We start from the raw sequence: 21,665 nt of genomic DNA, 5'->3' as shown, positions 1-21,665 counted from the left end.
GTGAGTATGAAGCTACAGGGAACAGCCTCAGCATTAAGTCCAGGGCATGCATAATAGTGGGATGAGCATCCTATGCATGCAACTTCCTGTAAGTGCTGCCTGCCTCTACTAGGAGTGGCACTGGTTGTACTACAGTCCTGGATAGATTTTGGTATATTGTGTGATCATGAACAATGTCCATTACCAGACATGCCAATAGCATGACTGCCATGACCCTTAAAATGTGAATCCAAATAACAGCAATGTGGACCACCAGGCTAAGAAACAAAACTTTTATTCCACACAACAGGTTAGCACTTTCGGGAAACAATCCTTTCACCAGACAGACATTCAGCAGTTCTAACCACATTAAACAGAAATAACTAACCAATAAAAAACTTAGAACAATCAAGTAATTAAAAAAATTAAAAATAAGGTCTACGCCTACTTAAAATGGGCTTTAAGGGAACCATGCCATTTAAACCAGAGGGTTTATTATCCCCCAGTTCTATAATCCATTTAACCTCATGGAACTCTGTAAGATTTTTAACACCCCCCCCCTTGAGTTAATCATCACTAACTGCAAAACCTGAAAACAAAACCAATGCCCTTCATTTCCCTTAATATGCTGAAATAAGGCACGCGGTGGTGCAGCAGTTAGCATTGCCGCCTCACAGCAAGAGGTTCTCTGGTTCATTCCTTGGCTGGGGTGCCTTCTGTGCGGTGTCTGCATGTCCTCCCTGTGGTCGTGTGGGTTTCCTCCAGGTGCTCCGGTTTCCTCCCACATCCCAAAGACATGCTGTAGGTGGATTGGACACTCTAAATTGGCCCTAGGTGTGAGTGTGTGCATGTGTATGCCTTCTGTGGAAGGTTGAGCGCCAGGCTGGCAACTCGACACCATAAATATTCCACTGCCAATCATGAGCAGACAGGTGATCTGCTGTGGCGACACCCAACCAGGAAAAGCCGAAAAAAGAAGAAGTTTTCTTTTTAACCTAACATCTGAAAGATGTTTAAAAATCCTGTCCTTAAATCTACAATTTGTCTTCCCCACATAAAATGATGCACAACATTGACACGTAGCCAAATAAATTATATTCTCTGTATTACAATTAGCTATGTGGTTCGGACAATAAACTTTATGTGTCACAGGATGTACAAAAATCTGTTCTTTACTTATAAACATACAGGCTTTACAATTCAGACACGTGAATGTTCCTTTCCTATTACTAAATGGCATTATTCTATAATTTTGCTTAAAGGGGTCTCTATCACAAAACATTTGTTTTAAATTGGGTTTCCTCTTATATACGAACCTTGGTTCATCACCTACTAGATCCCTCAGCCCATCATCTGTTTTTAAAATCCACCAGTTCCTCTTAATTACTTCAGGAACCTGTCTGTTATTACTGCCATATTTTAAACATAAATTCACTTTGCTTCTAGCCTTATTGTATAGCTGCCCCTTGTTTAGCATCTTGATTTTTCTTTCTTTATTGCTTACCCCTTGCTTAGAAAACCAGGGTGCCCCTACATCCTTACATTGTTGAGCCACAGTAGATATACCTTGTTCTATCTCCATTTATTTATCACCTCTAGATCTAAGTCTAAGCGAAAAATTATTCATTTCAGTTTGAAACTTGATTTCTTCAATATATAATCCAGAAAGCCTAAGTGCCTGTCCCTTAATAATATTATTGGTGATATGGCCAGGATGCATACTATCCTTAGTTAACATAACATTTTTCCAGTACTCTTTTCGGAATACCTTGGTCTCAAAACCATCTAATGTTTATCCTAGACCAACATCTAAAAAAGCTATGTAGGATGTTGAAAAATTCAGGGTAAATCTAAGGAAATCTGTAGTAGATTCCAAATAATTTTGGAACTGATATAAAGATTCACTTGTACCCTTCCACAATAAAAAAAAACGTCATCTACAGAACGGCCATAGAAGATGACTGACTGCTTCCATGGATGTTCACCTTTTTTAAGCACATCATCCTCCCACTGGGCCAGTACTAAATTGGCATAAGAATTTGCACAGGGGGTGCCCATGGCTACCCCCTGCTTCTGCTAATAGTAATTGGAACCAAACATGAAGACATTATTCTCCAAAACCAACTCTTAACAGGCAAATAATCTGAAAAACAACTGCACCACTAAAATAATTGTTTGTATTTAAAAACTTTTTTACTGCGTGTAAGCCATATTTATTCGGTATCACAGTAAACAGGTTTTTCACATCCATAGTGACCATCAAGACCTGTTCTGTGAATTGTAATGACTCAGAAAAATTAAACAACTTTGTCAATAAATCACCCGTATCCTTAAAAATTCTTTGAACCTGTGGAATAACTTAAACTTAGATTCAATCCAGATAGAACAAAACTCTGTGGCCCAACCCCTTCCTGAAACAATTGGACAAAAGGGGGGGGGGTCCCTTGGGTCCTTATGTATTTTTGGCAAGGTCTTAAAAACAGGTATCACAGGGTTTGCAATATAAACAAAGTCATAAGCATCTATATCTAAGATACCACTATTCTTAAAATCAGACCATTAAGACCACTATACTCTGTTCCCTTATTACCCCATATAGAAACATCTCTTCCCTACGCTCTGCTACCAAACTACTAGCTGCCTCCAACAAATCCAACAACAAAGCTGGGATAGTCTGTTCTCCAACTGTACTGCACCCATCTGGAACAGACTTCCAAGTGAACTTATGTCTATTACCTCTTTACCTAATTTCAAGAAACAGCTAAAATCATGGCTCTACTCCCAGTGGCTCTGCCCTTGTTCTAACCCTGACTAATCCTTTGCTCTCGTTTTCTATGCCTTTTCCTTCTCCTGCTATCCATAACAAGATATTCTCTTACTATTTCTTTATTTCTCACCTACTCTTGGGCTCTCAGTACCACTAGGATGGCTGGATGTTTAAAAGAAAAGTCTGTTGTACTTTTTCCTGTTGATGCTAGTATTAGTTTTAGACTTTTATGAAAATATTATGTACTACATTCTGTCTGTTAAATACACCCTCTGTACAACTATCTTTCTAAAATGATGTCTTACTGTGGAGCTTTTCTCCCCGGGCCTCTAGTGAAAATGGACATTTATCCAGCTAGACTAGCCTGGTCAACAAATGTAAAATAAAAAAATAAATAAAATAAATAAATTAGACACATGTACCACAATACTCTTCACCTTAGAGCTATTAATCTGTAAATAAGTCTCATCACAAGACAACATGAGAGTCATTTTATCCAAATAATAGCTCTTGTCTATAACGACGATGGCCCCACCCTTATCAGCCAGTCTAATTAGCAAAGAATCATCAGTCTTTAATGTCTGTAGAGCTTGTCTTTCATCCATAGTTAAATTATGAAAGCTTTTTCATTTATACAGATCACCCTCCTGTAGATCATTTTCACAACTCTTTAAAAAGGTTTCTATGGCTGGACATAAAACTGGTACAAAGGTACTAGGTTTCTTCAATCTAGTACCAGCACTTTCTACTTCATTAACAGTACCAAACATTCTTTTCAAAAATTCCTGCCAAAATGTTTCAATTGCATTACTAAATCCGTATAGGATATATTAGAAGCTGGCGCATAATTCAAACCTTTGCTCAATATACGAAGCTGACAATTCAATAAAGGCATATGAGACAAGTTATATACAATATTAACAGTACCTGCTGTCACAGGGAGACTTTCGGTCTCTTCCTCTCCCGACTGTCCATACGCTGCCATGGTTAGACCATCAAGGAGTCTTCTCTCTTTTCCCTTTTCTTTCTCACTGGTACCAGTAAAGACTGAAAAAACAGCTGGGAATAAAGAGTTTTGGGCCTTGCTCCCAAACCCTGATCATCAGTTCCCCTCACTGCTTCCATTGCACCAACTTCTACTTCACAAGTCTCAGAAGTCCTTACGTTAGCCAAAGTCGAGGAGCCATGATTGATGTCATCTAAAACTGAGCTATTGGTTGTCTCTAAGACCCCAATAGGTAAAGCATCTAATGATAGACCAGAAGGTGGAACCACATGAACCTCGCCCACAATGGAACCATTGGTCTTCTCTATGATATTCACAGTTGAAATATCCAATGGCGGTCATGTAGATGGAGCCTCCCATCTTGGAGCTAAAACCCTCTCTGCTTGAACAGAAACCACTTCCTTATCTGCCAAATTCTCCAGTCGCACACCTTGTTGTCGTTCCAAGACCATATTACAATTCATAGCCATTCCCTTCAGCCAGACAAAGATATTTCTGTTAGAAAAGTCATTAAAATCTCTATTTATTTTTTTAATTTTGATTTGTTGTAACTTAGTGTCATATGCACTGATGGAACAATGGAGACTATCCAATTTCAATAAGTAGCGTTCACTCGGAAATAGATGCTCTAACTCCCTTTGCTTTCTTTCTGTGTTGGCAATTAACTTCTGTTCATCAGGATGAAAATAATCAAGCAAGAGACCCATATATTTGTAGCTGGTCTCTAAATTTATCTCCTGCCATCTAGCCAATAAATCCAGATAACTGTCCCCATAGGTCGGTATACATAGCACACGCATGCCCCTGGGTATTATACAAAAATGTCTACAGGCTTCTAAGTCCAAGCACTGTCATTGCAGCCACTTCAAACAATACATGTCATTTTCTAAACGTAGAAATAAGTGTTGGAATGGCTCACCATCATCGTTCAAAGCACTTGAAAACTCTTTAGCCCCTTTGTTTGTTTTAAGGATACGGGTGATTTTTTGACAAAGTTTTTTAATTTTTCTGAGTCATTACAATTCACAGAACAGGTCTTGATGGTCACTATGGACGTGAAAAACTTGTTTACTGTGATACTGAATGTATATGGCTTACACGCAGTAAAAAGGTTTTTAAATAGAAACAATTGTTTTAGTGATGTGATTTTTTTTCAGATTATTTGCCTGTTCGAATTAGTTTTGGAGAATAACATCTTCATGTTTGGTTCTAATTACTATTGGCAGAAGCAGGGGGTAGCCATGGGCACCCCCTGTCCAAATTCTTATGCCAATTTAGTATTGGCCCAGTGGGAGGATGATGTGCTTAAAAAAGCTGAACATCCATGGAAGCAGTCAGTCATCTTCTATGGCCGTTTTGTAGATTACTTTTTTTATTGTGGAAGGGTACAAGTGAATCTTTATATGAGTTCCAAAATTATTTGGAATCTGCTACAAATTTCCTTAGATTTACCCTGAATTTTTCAACATCCCACATAGATTTTTAAGATGTTGGTCTAGGATACACATTATATGGTTTTGAGACCAAGGTATTCCGAAAAGAGTGCTGGAAAAATGTTATGTTAACTAAGGATAGTATGCATCCTGGCCATATCACCAATAATATTATCAAGGGACAGGCACTTAGACTTTCTAGATTATATACTGAAGAAACCAAGTTTCAAACTGAAATGAATAATTTTTCACTTAGACTTAGATCTAGAGGTTATAAAGAAAGGGAGATAGAACAAGGTATATCTACTGTGGCTCAACAATGTAAGGATGTAGGGGCACCCTGGTTTTCTAAGCAAGGGGTGAGCAATAAAAAAGGAAAAACAAGATGCTAAACAAGGGGCAGCTATACAATAAGGCTAGAAGCAAAGTGAATTTATGTTTAACATATGGTAGTAATAATAGGCTATTGAAGTAATTAAGAGGAACTGGTGGATTTTAAAAACAGATGATGGGCTGAGGGATCTAGTAGGTGATGAACCAAGGTTCGTATATGAGGAAACCCAATTTAAAACAAATGCTTTGTGACAGAGACCCCTTTAAGCAAAATGATAGAATAATGCCATTTAGTAACAGGAAAGGAATGTTCCCCTGTCTGAATTGTGAAGCCTGTATGTTTATAAGTAAAGAACAGATTTTTGTACATCCTGTGACACATAAAGTGTATTGTCCGAACCACATAGCTAATTGTAATACAGAGAATATAATTTATTCAGCTATGTGTCAATGTTGTGCATCATTTTATGTGGGGAAGACAAATTGTAGATTTAAGGACAGGATTTTTAAACATCTTTCAGATGTTAGGTTAAAAAGGGAGCATCATGCCTTATTTCAAAATATTAAGGGAAATGAAGGGCATTGGTTTTGTTTTCAGGTTTTGCAGTTAGTGATGATTAACTCAAGGGGGGAGATGTTAAAAATCTTACAGAGTTCCATGAGGTTAAATGGATTATAGAACTGGGGGCTGATAGACCCCCTGGTTTAAATGGCATGGTTCCTTTAAAGCCCATTTTAAGTAGGCATAGACCTTATTTTTAATTTTTTTAATTACTTGATTGTTTTAAGTTTTTTATTGGTTAGTTATTTCTATTTAATGTGGTTAGAACTGCTGAATGTTTGTCTGATGAAGGGATTGTTTCCCGAAAGTGTTAATCTGTTATGTGGAATAAAAGTTTTGTTTCTTAGCCTGGTGGTCTAAATTGCTGTTATTTGGATTTGTATTATTTATTGCACAGTGGACCTTTGGCCTCCAATTGGTCTCTTTTTAACCCTTAGATTGTGTTCATATGGTGGTTGATACCTCCACAACAGATGTAGGTATGGAAGTATTAGTTCTGTGTGACAGCGGTCTCTGATGTCCATGATTATGGTGGTCATCATCCATAGAGTGGGCAGTAGAACAGCTTTATGGAAAGCACCAGACATATGGCAGGTGAGACTAGGAGGACATGTCATGTTCAAGTATGCGAGTTAGTCTGTCAAAACAGTCACACATATGGGATATGCACTTCTACAGATCATCTTACACACCTTACATCAGACTTACCAACGCTGACATGAACCTGGTGGTACTAGCCTATGCCTCCATGATGACCTTAAGCATACAGTGAGTTTCAGCCATTGACACAACAATTGCACAGGAAAGGCAGTATCCAGGTCTCTAACAAGCACCAATACCCATCCCCTTGTGTGTTTCCCCCATCCCAGTGGCAAGGGGTAGATTCTAACACATGTCCAGTAAGGCGTACCAAACTTTCCTGACTGCTAGTGTCCCTAGTAACCTATTCTGCCTATATGGTGTATGTCTCTGGATGTTCACAGGTACCACATACATGTTTGTGGTTTCTGTAGGGGATTGAGTGGTCACATTCCCTGTCTGCACACACTCTGGATTCCCTGACAAATGCCAGCTTATCCATCATCATCATCATCATCATCATCATCATCAGAGGTTGGATATCCTACAACATCAAGTGATGGCAATTCAACAATGGTTGTGCTGGATAGAGAATCTCCTATGAACACCACAAAGCACAATACTCTGTCTATCTATGACCCTGCACCAGAGCCATACCGCACAGTCAGATGTAAGAATAGCAGCATTTGAAAACCAGTTAGATGCAGTACCCTGAGCAGATGGTCATGCAGGTGGAATACCTGATGTTCCTGTATAGCACAAATTAGAGAGCTTTAATAAGTTTGGCATGATTAATTGGTCAAGAGAAATTATGGCTACAGTTGCTGAGGAAGAGCTGTTTGTACCTAGGGCATCTCTGGTAGGTACTCTTGGTGCATAATAAAGCTTTGTACCAATGTCCATGTGGAGGTGTCACTGCCCCTGAAAAGGCTAGAAACTCCTCCATCTCCATCAGATATGGCTCACCGGACAGTTCACCAACCACTGACCTACCTTTCCATGCCAGGCAGACAGATTTTTTTTTATGCAGCACGAGTAATGTCAGTGGCCTTGCAGCAAACCATGCTATAAGTACAGTCTTGGCCATTGACATCATTAATGCATTCCACAAGATCTTTCCAGGCAGATTCTGATAAGTCCAATCACCAGCATCCTCCTCAAAGAGCCACTGGCCATGAATAAGGAGGTCCTGGTAAAGCACATCATTCTCTGCCTCAGATAACTTTATTTTATGTGTAGATTTTTCAGCTGAGTCACCTGTGTTTTTCTGTATACTAACCTTGTTAGGCATTGCTGTGTAGGCATGAAAAACACTGGCACCTTTGCCATGCACTATGCTGTTGGTTGTCTGACAGCCTTATTTGCTTATCCTGATAGTTTACTTTATGTCAGGCATACAAAATTATTGATCAGATCTCCTCTAAACTAACACTATGACAACCTCATCATTTCCACTCACCAGGGTGACATGACTGTTTCCTCTCATTGTTAAAAAGACTTTTGCATGTGTAGTATATGTTTATGCTATAGCACAGACAAAATGATTTACACAGAGTGATAGTACAAGGCCAGCTCACTTCTTCCAGATCTAGCCATTGCTGCTGTACAAATTCTTCTAGTACACTTGCAGGCAGCACTGCACTTGCCTAGTTTAACCCATGGTTCCAACAGTAGGTGTAACTGCACATCTGGCCTAATAAAGAGTTGCTGTAATGCATGTTTTATTCAAAGCATATAAGCAGAGACAGGGCTTCCATGCTTCACACCTTATAGTGCAATTCAAACATGCATAATGCAGTACACAATATGGTACATATATTAAAACTGTCCCACCATAAATCATGTAAATGAGGTGCCCCACATTGCAAGCAGTGGGTGTTGGGTATTTACCATTTTTTCTCTGTAATTTGTCAGCAAATAGATAAGTCCTCAGAAATAGTAGGGAGTGCATCTTTCAGGGTGCAGATGTGATAGTGAGTGCAGCCTTTATGGTGCAGAGGTGATAGGGAGTGCACCCTTCAGGTTGCAGAGGTGATGTGTGAGTTGAAAATATTCCTCTACTTCCTCCATACTAACCACAGCCACTGACCACCAGAACAGGGGTATGAAAGTTCCCAGTATAAGACCAAGGCCTGGAAAGCTCTGACATAGACTGCCACACATGCAGTGGGCATCACACATACATGTGAACAATGTCATCATCATCACAGCAACATGTGGTGATGTCATCCCAACCTCCTTATTCAGTGAGAAGATGAGTTTAAAGTAGCAGCACCTCACATGTCCTGTAAATAACTTTTGTCTTATGTACATATACAACCTACCAGTCCATGTAAGGCTGTCTGATGTATATATGAGTGTCAAGTCATGTGTATATTGTATTAGGGAGGCCTGTTGTGTGGATGTGCGCATGATGTTGCCAAGAATGTTGTGGCACACTGGTGGTGATGTGGAGGTATGGAGACATGGTAGGGTGGCATTTTACTGACTGATATATATCGGATATGTAGCTTTTGAACCATAGAAGCGTGGGCTGAGATAGACCTAATGAGAATATCTGAAGTAGAAGTTTGCTGTGACAAACTGTAATGAATGCTTTAGACAAGTCTAGAAATAAAGAGAAAACACATTTGTCATTATGCTTTATTGATAATATTGATAAAGGTTAGAAGTGCAGTGTTAATACTATGGGAGGGATGGATGCCTTGTTATGTGGAATTTAATGGTCTCACCACTGACACTGGTGAGGGACGGTCACCTGGAACAAAAATAGATACACCCAGTATTTCCAGATGTAGCTGTTTGCACCAAGCACAGTTTTCCTTAAGAGCACACATGGAATCCATACTCCAGTCCTGGGGCTGGACACTCTCTGTCTCTCTCTCTCTCTCTCTTTCTCCCTCCAGACCCCAGGCAAGACTCCACACTGACCACTTTGGAGCTCTGTATCCCTTTTCCAAGTAGCTGATTCACACACACTTTGATATTTGGTTTTCACAAACATACACACACACACACACACACACACACACACACACACACACACACACACACACACACACACACACACACACACACACACACACACCTGGGAAAGGCTGACACAGATTTACCAGCTGTGCCCCCTCTGCCTAGACTATAATGTAGTTATGCTGCCACAAGTCAGCTACTCTAAGGGTCTTACAAGGGTACCCAATTATACTGAGTAAAATTAATACTAATACAAGTAGTAGAGTTTGACCAATATAGCAAGGCTTTCAGGTGTGGTCATAGTGTCACTAAAATAAGTATAAGTACTCTTAAGAGTTAAAACATTCTCTTAAAGACTAGCCACAATGAAATGTGTAGAAATATTTAATAATAAGTAATAAAATACAAAACATGAGAATACTGAATATCTATTTACAAAAAACACCAGTGTTTCAATCACAGGAGATATAAAAAATAACACAGATGGATAGATTCTCACAGATGCAGAAAAAAATACTTAACTAATCTCACTATATTTTTTTCTGACTGATTAAAGAATTACTGTTCCCAGCTAAGTTACTTACTACAGCAAAGCAAAGTGATGTGTTTCTGTGTGAGACATCTTTCCAGTCAGGTTCCAAAAAACCAAGTGCTGCAAGAGTTCCGCCACATTTCTCACTAATATCTAAAATCATTTCAGTGCTGGTTATAGAATGATATCACATCTGGTCACCTGACTGTGGTACAATACACACCCAGAACTTTGCTATGATCTGTTGCAACTTCTGGAAGCTATAAAACAATTTCACAAACTTACACCCTTCTAGGGTAGCAATTAGTTCACCCCTAAGATAAATATAGAAGGATTCCTAGTTCAGGTTTTCCCAGACATTTTTGTCTCTGGCTGCAGTCATATGTGTAAGATGAAATATTTATGGCCTAAACCAACCTATTTGATTTCAACATATTTTTCTTAAGGTTAGCTGGGCTGCTTAACCCCTTCCCCTCCAGTAATCTCTTTTAAAACATATACATTTAATCAGTTACAATACTACAGTCTGACATGCGTTTTTCTTTTCTGTCCAGCAGGACCCACTGTTGGTGCATTTTTAACACAAACAGCTTTACAAATACATTTTAATACAGGCATCTGTACAAATTAGTGAGATAATCAAATGACATAAAAATCCTTACAAAACTCCAGCTAGCTATCCTGGCATATGTTACACGTGCACAGCCCTACTCTCCCTGGTACAGATGGCAGTACCTAATATCATCATGTGGGGGAACAGGAATTCTTCTTACAGGATGATAGTTTAGCAATTGATTTTGAAAAGATTTTTCAAATAATTTGGAGAGGGGGTTAAGATTGCCATAGGTCTAAAGTTAGTAAGTAATTTCTTTTGAATTTCCTCCTCCGTGTGGAGGGATAATGTGTGATTTTTTTCCAGAGAGAGAGAGGGGGGATGTGGGATTCCTGGATTGACCTGTTTATAAAGATTGGGACAGGCTAGGCAATTCTTTTGGCTGTTGTTTTTAAGGTACTTGCTTGGATGCCATCAGCTGAAGTAGAGCATGGTTTTGGTTTGTTTAAGGGTAGTTTTATATAGAATGTGAGCACAGGTTTGAAGGTGAAAGTGGATGTGGTGATATGTGGCTGCTGACCAGGGTTGGGATTAGATGTTGGAGAATCCTTGGTTAAGGACGCTATACTATCTGTGAAGTAACATTTGAATTCTATTGCAGTTTCAAGTGCTAAGTTATTGGGAGAGGGGTTAGGGTTGAATTTTGGCCAGGATGTAAGACTTTTTTAATGAGTGACCAGAATTTTTTAGGGTTGTGTTTAGTATTGTTCTGAATGTTGTTATAGTATTGTCTTTTGTCTTCTTTTATTTGCTTTTTAATACGGTTCCTGAGCATTTTGAAGTTTTTGAGATATTGTGGAGTTTTATATTTTTACCATTCTTTCCACATTTTTCTCTATCCTGCTTTAGCACTCTAGTCTTTTTGGATAGCCAAATTAAAATAATTGTTTTAGTTTCTTCTTCCTAGGAGCTGCAAGGCTATTTAGGATATTTAGGAAAGTTGTATTGAATTCATTTACAGCATCATCTAAGGGGGAGGATTTTTAGGAAGTTACAATTAATAGATGATAGAGTAGTAATGAATATTTCTGTATTAAACTTGGGCAGGTTGTTTTATAAACATGTTATTTAAGTGGATATGTGAGATTTCTGGTTGTATAAATTGAGAGATGGTTACTGAAAGTGTCTGACATTGTACCTGCTGTGGAGAATTTGCTAGGGTCTGATACGAGGATCCATTCTAATAATGAATTTGATGTCTTGCTATAATGTGAGGGGCTATTAATTAGATGTATGAAATTGTACATGTTCATGCTAGATGTAGGGAAATTAGAGGTTATGTCCAACCAGGTGATACTGACATCATCTAGCAGTATTTTTTCTTCTGGAATTGTTATGGATATTCAATGTAGAATATCTTCTATTGTAGCTATATTTATGTCCCTCCTGGTGAAAATATAGCTACAATATATCTTATGTTGTAGCTATATTGTTGCCAGGAGGGATGTAAAGGACAGTAATACATATTTATTTATATTTGTTTATTTTCAAAAAAGTAATAAGAAGCTCTGCTGAATTGAATTTTGGTATTGATTTGTTGTGGGGGCATGGCAGTTGTTGGGAAATATTAAAGCAATACCACCACCTTTCCACTTTATATAGTCATTACAGATGATGTCCTTGATCTGGTGCTTACCAATATGGGGGACCTCTGTAGTACCCCCACTGTGAGGTCTTCCCTGGTGAGATCTGACAACGAATCAGTCTTATTTGAAGTAACTATCACATCGGGTCCCCTTCAAAACATCAAAGTACCAGCATATCAAATCCTGCTTCATTATGATGACTTCACCAAATCTTCAGTATATTGAACTCCTGGGAACAGTGAAAATCAACCCCGGGAAAAGAACCACTTGGCCACCATGGTGAACCTTGCCCTTTCCCCATTGTAGTGTGCTCTCGATTTGGTATATTTAGTTGGGTGGTGGGGGCAAAGTCCCTCCCCCTCCCACATGGAGAGTTTTCTTGTTTTGCTGTTTGTTGTTTTGTCCTGGTGGTCAAGTAGTTGTTTACCTGGGGTTAGTTTTCTTTGTTCTCTATGTTTTATGTACTGAAGATTTGACAAAGTTGTCTCAATAAAGCAGCTGACCCCCCCCCCCAAGCAGCAACTACTAAAGTGGTATAAATAGCATCACTGCACCTCCCCCTAGATGGATCTGGCAACTATGCCAAGTTCTACACTAATGCTTTATAAAAACACCAGTATAACTGCATTGACTCGGCCATACCTTATAGGACATAAACAAGCTCCTCAAGGAAAAGCAAACCTGCCTGGCGGATACCTACCATTAACATGCTTTACAATAAGAGAAAGAAATTGCTATCTAAGAGTAAGACGGAGCAATCCCTAAACTGGAAACACTCCCTCCTCAGCTTAAACAAGCAAATAAGACTGCTTGTGAAGTCCTCCAAAGCAAACTGTGAATCCAAATTAGCTTCCTCAACTAAGGACAACCATAAGGCTATGTTTAGTTACATCCATAACCTAAAAGAAAAGGCCCAGATTTGTGCTGAACTGGTCGCTAATGATACCACATATACTGAGCTTGTGGACATAGCTAACCTGTTGGCTGACAGGTTCTGTGAAGACTTCACTCTCCTGTCCTCGCTACACATTCCGCATGACATCACTACCACCTGTCCCCTACCTTGTATCTCCAAACATCAGGTTGTAAACACCCTCCCTAGGCTGGAAACACATCCTGGGCTGCATCCTACATGGGTTCCAACAAAAATTAGCAACACCATTGGATACTCTTTTCAGTCATAGTTTAAGCACATGCTTTGTCTCAGCTGAATGGAAAATGGCTGCCATTATTCCCTTGCACAAAGGTGGTACTTCAAGTGAACCAGGAACTATAGACCTATTAGCTTGACTAGCCTTATCTGCAAGGCCATAGAGTGAATAATTATGGACCCTCTTGTAGATGTTGACATCATTTGGAGATTCTATGACTGCTCCCAGTTTGCAGTCATCAGCAAACTTTGTCAGCCACAGACCTTTAGTTTTTGCTTGTACCTAAGAAAAATAGATTCCAAACAGTAGAGGTCCCAGGATGGATCCCTGTGAAACACCACTGTTTTCAGGTCTGCTGGAGGAGGTGTATTCCCCATTTTGACTATATGGATTCTATCCGTGAGCCAGTTAGTGAACCATCTAATGATATAAGGGTTGATACTTAGCTGTGTGAGTTTGTCAATGATACCTGAGTGGAGGATAGTGTCAAAAGCCTTGGCTAAGTCTAGGTAGGTTGTATGCACAGATTTCACCTCATCCAAGGCCTTGGTGACTGTCTCGAAGAAGTCCATCAGGTTTAACAGACATGATGTCCCTTTGACAAATTCAAACTGAGAATGGTTAAGAGTTTGGAGATTACCTATATTGTTGTTGATAAGGTCCATGATGATTCACTTCATGGCCTTGTGGATAAGGCTAGTCAGGCTAATAGGTTTATAGTTCCTGGAGTCAGTGGAAGCATGACCTTTGGGCAAAGGAATAATGGTTCTGAGACAATATTGTCTCCTTGAGAATTCTGAGAAAATATGTCAGTGGTTAAACTCCAAGTATCTGAGACAATTCCTGTTAGAAACCATTTTTAAAACCTGGCTAATCTCACACAAATCTATTGTATTATGTCTATACAGATACACACACACACACACACACACACACACACACACACACACACACACACACACACACACACACACACACACATGCACACATATTTGTATGTTTTTAGAGTGTATTGTGATTGCACGCAGACAATGTACATTTTTCTCTCACCAAAGAGTTTCACACAATATCCCTCAGTAACATCTACATCTCTCAGTTATGCCCATATGAATGCAAACATGAAAACATGAATAGTAAAGGGGATCTGTTGTTAATTTCTCCACTGCAGAACATCTGAGATTAACAGTATTAGTGTCATTTTGCTACTTATACCATGTAATTTCTAATACTGCCTGTTATAAACTGGTGGCTCACTTAGTTAAGGAACCAAGCCCAAAAAATATCTGGATGCTATAAGGAGCCATGGGTGTTAATTGGAAGTATGCAAAAGGTGCTATAGGTTTGGATGAGTTAAGAAAGAACTGCTTGAGGATAACAGTACATGATCCAACATTGATAGGTGGCAGACATTTGAAAGCCAATAGGCTCAGAGTTTGATGACAATGCACACCATTGAAAGTGACATAGTATTCCCATTTCTGTAAGAACTTGCCACAGTTTATTATGATCTGCACAGTTAAAAGCTTTAGACTAATCAGTAAGGTTGAAGTAAATATTTTTGTGGACCTCATTTGCTTTATCTATTATCTGGAGGATACAGGCAAATATGTTACTTAACCTGTTATAAATCATTCTTGATATAATGGGCATTACTTTGTATAACCATCTCCTGCATCTCTTTTGAATATATATATATATATATTTTAATTTAGTTGGCGTATTCCTTAATACACAATACCATTCTTCCCTTTGTGCACTCTCCCACTAAGAAATATTGACCCCATCAGTGGCTGTCCTTTCCAACAAGAGTTGTAATTCTTAATAGCAGCAAATAATAGCTGTTCATGTATATGATTTGAATATAAGCTACTACATCTGGAAACCCCAAAACTTCCATTTAAGTAACATTAATTTACCCTAGCTAACTCTGGGACTCTGGCATCCACAGATAAATTCCTCGAGTGTTTTTTTGTTACCTCAGTGATTTGTTGGGGGGGCTGACAAATATATTCCTGTCCTATATACTCTTTCATTTAAGTCTAGTGCATGAAATAGCATCCATTTTTGAAGGCATGATATTATTTGCCTTAAAGCTTCCCCATAAATTAATTCATACCCTCTGTCAGATATTTAGACCCCCTTTGTATTTTAACTTGTTTATCTTCCACAGCTGTTTATACTTCTCTTGCAATTCTTGAGAGGGGATGCAGTTTAACAAAACAAACAACTAATTTTGTTTTTGACACTTGCCATTGAAACCACTGAAAACCATCTAAGCTTGTCCAGAGGTTTAAGAATATCTGCTGTTAGACCTACACTCTGCAGAGGGCTGCTGTGATGGTGCAGCAGTTAGCGTTGTCATCTCCCAGCAAGAGGTTCTCTGGTTCAGTTCTCAGCTGTGGTGCTTTCTGTGCAGTTTACATGTCCTCCCTATGGTCATGTTGGCTTCCTCCAGGTGCTCATGTGTGCTCATGTGTTTGATTCCCACAGCCTACATTTTCTTACTGTGTGTCTCTGAACAAGCCAGTTAAGATACCTCTCAACCTCTTAGTGCAAGAAATCAGGATAAAGTCTGACAAGATGGGGATACAGAGGCCCAAAAATATGGATATTTTAAATACTGCTCTTATAAACTTAGACAGTTGCTAGAGTGACAGGGTTTGTGTTAACATGCTTTTTCCTGAAGGTTTTGAAATCTGAAACTCCAAAGTATGTAGTTATTTAGTGACTTCAATCCTCAGATCATTCCACTGATTTGCCAGAAAATTACCAATTGTATGAGGAATTGACCAAAAACATAAGTCAAAAAATCTGGATATGCTGTAAAAATCTGTACAGAGGTATGCCAGTTAACCAATGTTCCTGATTTGCCCCCAGATGTGTGCTTTTTATTCCATTAGTCTGCCTAGTAGACATGGTAACATAATGGTGAAGGTCTTTTCCTCACAGACACAAGCTCCGGAGTATAATCCTGACCTCCTTTCACTGTTTGTGTGGAATATACATATTTTGTCAGTGTTTGGTTCCTCCCAAAAACATCCTGGGTGTTTCCACCTCAAGTATGAAAGGTACTTGGTTCAAACCTGTGCACACAAACAACTTATTTTCTCTATATCCATTATACTAGAAAATTCAGGTGTCTTACCATTTTACTGAACATAACTCCCTCTAACTTCAAAAGTATTCAAGTATGGCTGAACCAAATTAAAGGGCCAGGTAGTTGTTTTTGCTACAGACATATATGTCCCTGCTTATGTTAACCCTGCCAGACAAGACCAAGCTGCTAGGGAAGTAATATTTGTGATCATCAAATGTATCCCCCACTGAGGAGGTAATATGTGTAATTATCATCCCTCACTGAGGGAGAACTTCCTTGCTCCCTTCTAAAATTGTATTAATATCAATCAAACCAAATAAGTTGAAACATTTCCCGAAAACATTTCACACAAAGAATAGCTCTTCCTGCATCAGCTCATTATCCGCATCTATCTTTTGAATAACCATATTCCAGTCTGTCATCAACAACATAACCCCTGTTAAAAGGACATTTATTGTTCAATTAAAGATCTTATTTCAGTTTGTTTCACCATTCCTTGAATAAAAGCAAAGTTTATGTTAAACCAGATATCAAACCACCACCATTGTATACTCCGTACAAATTTGCCCTAGATATCCTTAGTCACTTATTCTACTATGAGTTAAAACAGACCTCCATTACTCTTTTTAATAAGGGTTTAGTGAGTCTTTATCATCCATGTATACTAACACCAGCTTTTTGATCTTTCTGGCATCAAAGCTGAATGCACTACCTGCCTACTACTAATATCATGGTATATCTGATCAATCCTGCAGTAATTCTGAATAAAGTATTTCTGATCACAATTAACATTCTTTTCAGTTGTAGTTCACTTTCCTTCTTAGTTGTGTTGCAAGCGTGGATGCTTGGAAAATGAATACTATGGTATACAACTTTTAATTTCAAAGTAGTTAAGATTTATATATATATATATATAGATATATATATACATATATATATATATATATATATATATATATATAAAATATGTATATTTATATTTTATATATTCTATATATAAAATTACTGAGATTTCATTTGACTGAATTCCACTTGACCGAGACCAAAATATCTAATTTTTAAAATACTGAAAACTCACTTGAATGAAACTCATAATACTGAAACCTTACAATGCTAAAGTTCAAACTACTAACTTGTAAACCACAGACATGCACACTTACAACACCAATGACTAACTCTTTCCACAACTTAAAAACTACTTATGTACCCTCTTAACAGAAATTGGACGATATAAAACCAAACTAGGTGGGGGGCTATGCCACCACACCCCCCAATGTGGGTGGCAGTGCCCCACCCCTAACTATATATACTAACTCCAGGATCGCACTACAGTGGGAAAAAGGGCATATACCTTTTACCTGAAACTTGAGATACATATTAGGATGCATACCTTTTACTTGAAATCCCAATACCTCAGAGCCACATGCTCCAGGGATCTAAACCTTACCATCACAATGAACAAAACATGCTGGAGGGATAGGTTCTTGACCCAGAGACTCCCCATACTCTGGAATAGACTGCCCATACATGTCAAGCAGAGCACCTCATTGGCCCTCTTCAAAAGGAACCTTGATGATTGGATGGGAGATAGGAAATTCACCCCGGGGATCATGTCAGTCACCCTGCTAGACAGGGGCCCAGAGAAGTAAATATTGTGGGAAAAAATTTCCAGGGAATTGTTATGGCTAGGCTTGCATAGGCCGTAGGGCCGATAGCCTAGTACCAACCTATGAACCTATGAACTTAACTTATAGTAGTCTGCATGCTGCCACTACTGCTGGGAACAGACAGAACATCCGCCATATTACTTGAGATGCTTCCCATAAAAATGTAAACAGATATACCCACATATAGAAACACTACAACACTACTTTCTACATGACTGTCGGTATTCTGACAATCAGCAGTATAAGTTACAGTAATTCTTTTTATCACAAGCAAGTCACAGGAGAAGGGAAACTCACATCATGTCCATGGCTTGTAATTCAGTATAATGAGATTCAGTCAAATGAGTTTTCAGTATTTTGAAAATTCGGTATTATGGTCTCGGTCAATTGAAATTCAGTCAAATGAAATTTCAGTCATATGGAGTAGTCCCATATACACATATGTATGTATGTGTGTGTTTATGTGCATATATATATATATATATATATATATATATATATATATATATATATTATATATATGTGTATATAAATATACATGAATGTGTATATATATATATATATATATATATATATATATATATATATATATATATATAAACCTCATAAGCTTATAATGTCCACCTGTAACTAGATAAGTAACATGTACAGATCCTTATAGCAGGCAAATGGAGAAGGAAGAATTCAAAACTAGGAAAACAGGATGAAGCTTATTAGCATCTAATAGCTTTAATCATCTGCACTAAACTCCCAGAAGGTCATAAATGTAATTGCAACAACCAACTTCTCAAAAAATTCATGGATATCAAGCTCACATTTTAATTTGTGATCATTATTTTTTGCAGGGCAGGCTGGACTCCGAACAAAAAGATGTTGTCAAATTTACATAAGTTTTGCACAACAGTGGTGTATCCTCATACTGGTATGTATCATTTGAAATTACTAATTATGCCTCTAGCTTTTTTCTGTGCCTCATCTGTTATTATAGGGCTAGCACATAATATTCTAAACAAAGTTTGGCTGGTGGCATGCTGTTTTTTTTCCATTGTCTCAAAGTATGTCAGTTTTTTTTTTTTTGAAGTTGTTATTATTCAGCCAGTTCAAGAGGTAAACATACCCTGCATTCACTTCCAGAGTTTAGTGTGATTTTAGAGAATATGAATAAATGATATTGGTCTTAAGCCTTGGCTGTATGATTCATTCTCAGTGCTGCAAAATCAATAATAATTTATTTCAAGACTATCTATCTGCCTAAGAAGTGATGGTCGAAGTGGCAACAAGCTGAACTGGGTAGACTAGACTTCGCTAATCCCAGAAACACAGTCTAGTTCATTCTGTGAGATTCTGAGTTATTTCCAAGCAAAAAAAAAAAAAAAAATGGAGGAACTAATGGAAAACAACAAAGAAGCAATACAAAATGTTAGGACAATAAATTGACAACCACAAAGGTGTAACAGCCACAAATTTAATGAAAAAAAAACATGTAGCACTTTCATCCACACTGAATAAGGACTTCTAATATCTCAACTAAAATCAGTAAACATGACATGCAGCATGCATTATCCATTGCATTATTACATCTATCAGAACCAGAAGCCCCCAGCCTGAAACTTATACCCTTAAGCCCCCAGCCTGAAACTCATACCCTGTCTTCTAGTGTTCAACATCAACTTTTTCATCTAAAAACTGCTTGCAAAACTGAAACTCATAGGTTCATAGGTTCATACTAGGCTATCTGCCCTAGGGCATTTATAAGCCTAGCCAGAGTTGTGTGGCTTTCACCACCCCTTAGGTTGAAGAATACTATACCCATTAGTTTGCCGTGCCTCTGTCCAGCAGTGATACAGAGATGATCCCTGGGGTAAACCTACAATCTCCCATCCACTGGTCAAGATTCCTCTTGAACAGAGCCAGCGAGGTGCTCTGTCTCACATGGACTGGGATTCTGTTCTACAGCATAGGGAGTCTCTGGGTGATGAATCTGTCCCTCCAGCATGTCCTATTTATATCCGTGTTGAGGTTTAAGTCTCTTGCTCTTGTGGCTCTGGTGGATTTGGATTTTTTAAGGTGGAGCATGTCCATTAATTCCGGGTTGGACATGGCCTTGTATGTCAGACACAGGTCACCTCTGAGCAGATGGTATGCGACTGAATAGAGCTGGAGTTTCTTCAGTCGGGCAGCATATGACATATTTTTGAGCCCCTTTATCCTTTTGGTGAGGAACTTTTGGGGTCTTTCCAATTGCTGCAGGTGTCCGGTAAGATACATTCCGAATGGGGCATTGTACTCAATCATTGGTCTGATAAGTGAAGAGTACAGGGGAACAATGACCTCCATTGATCTGGATGTGAATCCCTTCATAATCAGGTGGGCAATGTAGAAGGTCCTCCTAACCACTTTGGCAATGTGAGTGTCAAAAGAAAGGTTACTGTCAACTTGGGTCCCCAGGTCCCTGATAACCTCTTCTGTGCTTAATGGATTGCCACCTATGTGGTAACTTGGGGTTACCTTGTTTTTACCAAAGGGTATGACTATACATTTTTTGGCGTTTAGCTTAAGGCCATGGCTCTGGCACCAGTTATCCGTTTCTATGAGACCTCTCTGAAGGATATCTGTGTCTGATGGATTTTCAGCTATGGCGCCCAGTTTGCAGTCATCTGCAAACTTTGTCAGCCTCAATCATCCTATGTTTGCCTGCATTTCTGAAAAGTAGATGCCAACAAGAGGGGGCCCAGGACTGAGCCCTGTGGGACACCGCTTGTGACCGGCTTGGAGTCTGACATGGCACCAGCAACTCTAAACCTGTGGGTTCTGTCCTTGAGCCAGTTTGCAACCCATCTTGTGACATATGGGTTTACATTTAAGCTGGTGAGCTTTTCTATGATACCTGAGTGGGGTATTGTGTTGAAAGCTTTTGCAAGGTCAAGGTAGGCTGTGTGAACTGCCTTACCCTCATCAATGGCCTTGGTGACTGTTTCAAAAAAGTCGACCAAGTTCAAGAGGCATGATCTGCCCTTGACAAAGCTGAATTGGGTGGGATCCAATGTCTGTAGGTCCCCTATGTCTTTATTTATGAGTTCCATTATGATCCTCTCCATAGCTTTGCAGACCAGGCCTGTTAAGCTTATGGGGCGGTAATTACCAGGGTCCGTAGAAGCACCGCCTTTGTGGAGTGGGACCACAGTTGTCGTACGCCACTCTTTGGGTACGTATCCTGTGGTAAGGCTAAGATTAAACAGCAGCCTTATGTGTGGGTTTAGTTCCTCATTGAGTTCGTGTAGCACACAGCCAGGGACACCATCCGGTCCCATTGATGCTGTGTTTTTAGCTTTAGAGAGAGCAGCTCTCACCTGGGCATTTGAGATGATTGGGAGGCTACACTCTGCTGGG

General features: G+C 39.0%; 1 protein-coding gene across 2 annotated transcripts in view; it reads left to right on the top strand.

The window, feature by feature from the left end:
- The window catches only part of LOC122798814, a 198,110-nt gene that overhangs the window by 23,295 nt on the left and 153,150 nt on the right, over nucleotides 1-21,665 (top strand). Inside the window, exon 3 of one of the 2 annotated variants that reach the window (XM_044067938.1) lies at nucleotides 19,126-19,197. In XM_044067938.1, the coding sequence (XP_043923873.1) occupies nucleotides 19,126-19,165 (40 nt within the window). In that variant the 3' untranslated portion in view covers nucleotides 19,166-19,197. Of the gene's footprint in view, nucleotides 1-19,120; nucleotides 19,198-21,665 lie in introns of both variants that reach the window. The other variant, XM_044067937.1, reaches the window with a different exon arrangement.

The sequence above is a fragment of the Protopterus annectens genome, chromosome 3.part1 (genome assembly GCF_019279795.1).
Source record: "Protopterus annectens isolate FY-2018-M chromosome 3.part1, PAN1.0, whole genome shotgun sequence".
Lineage (NCBI taxonomy): Eukaryota > Metazoa > Chordata > Ceratodontiformes > Protopteridae > Protopterus > Protopterus annectens.
This window is presented reverse-complemented; position numbering and strand designations above follow the sequence as displayed.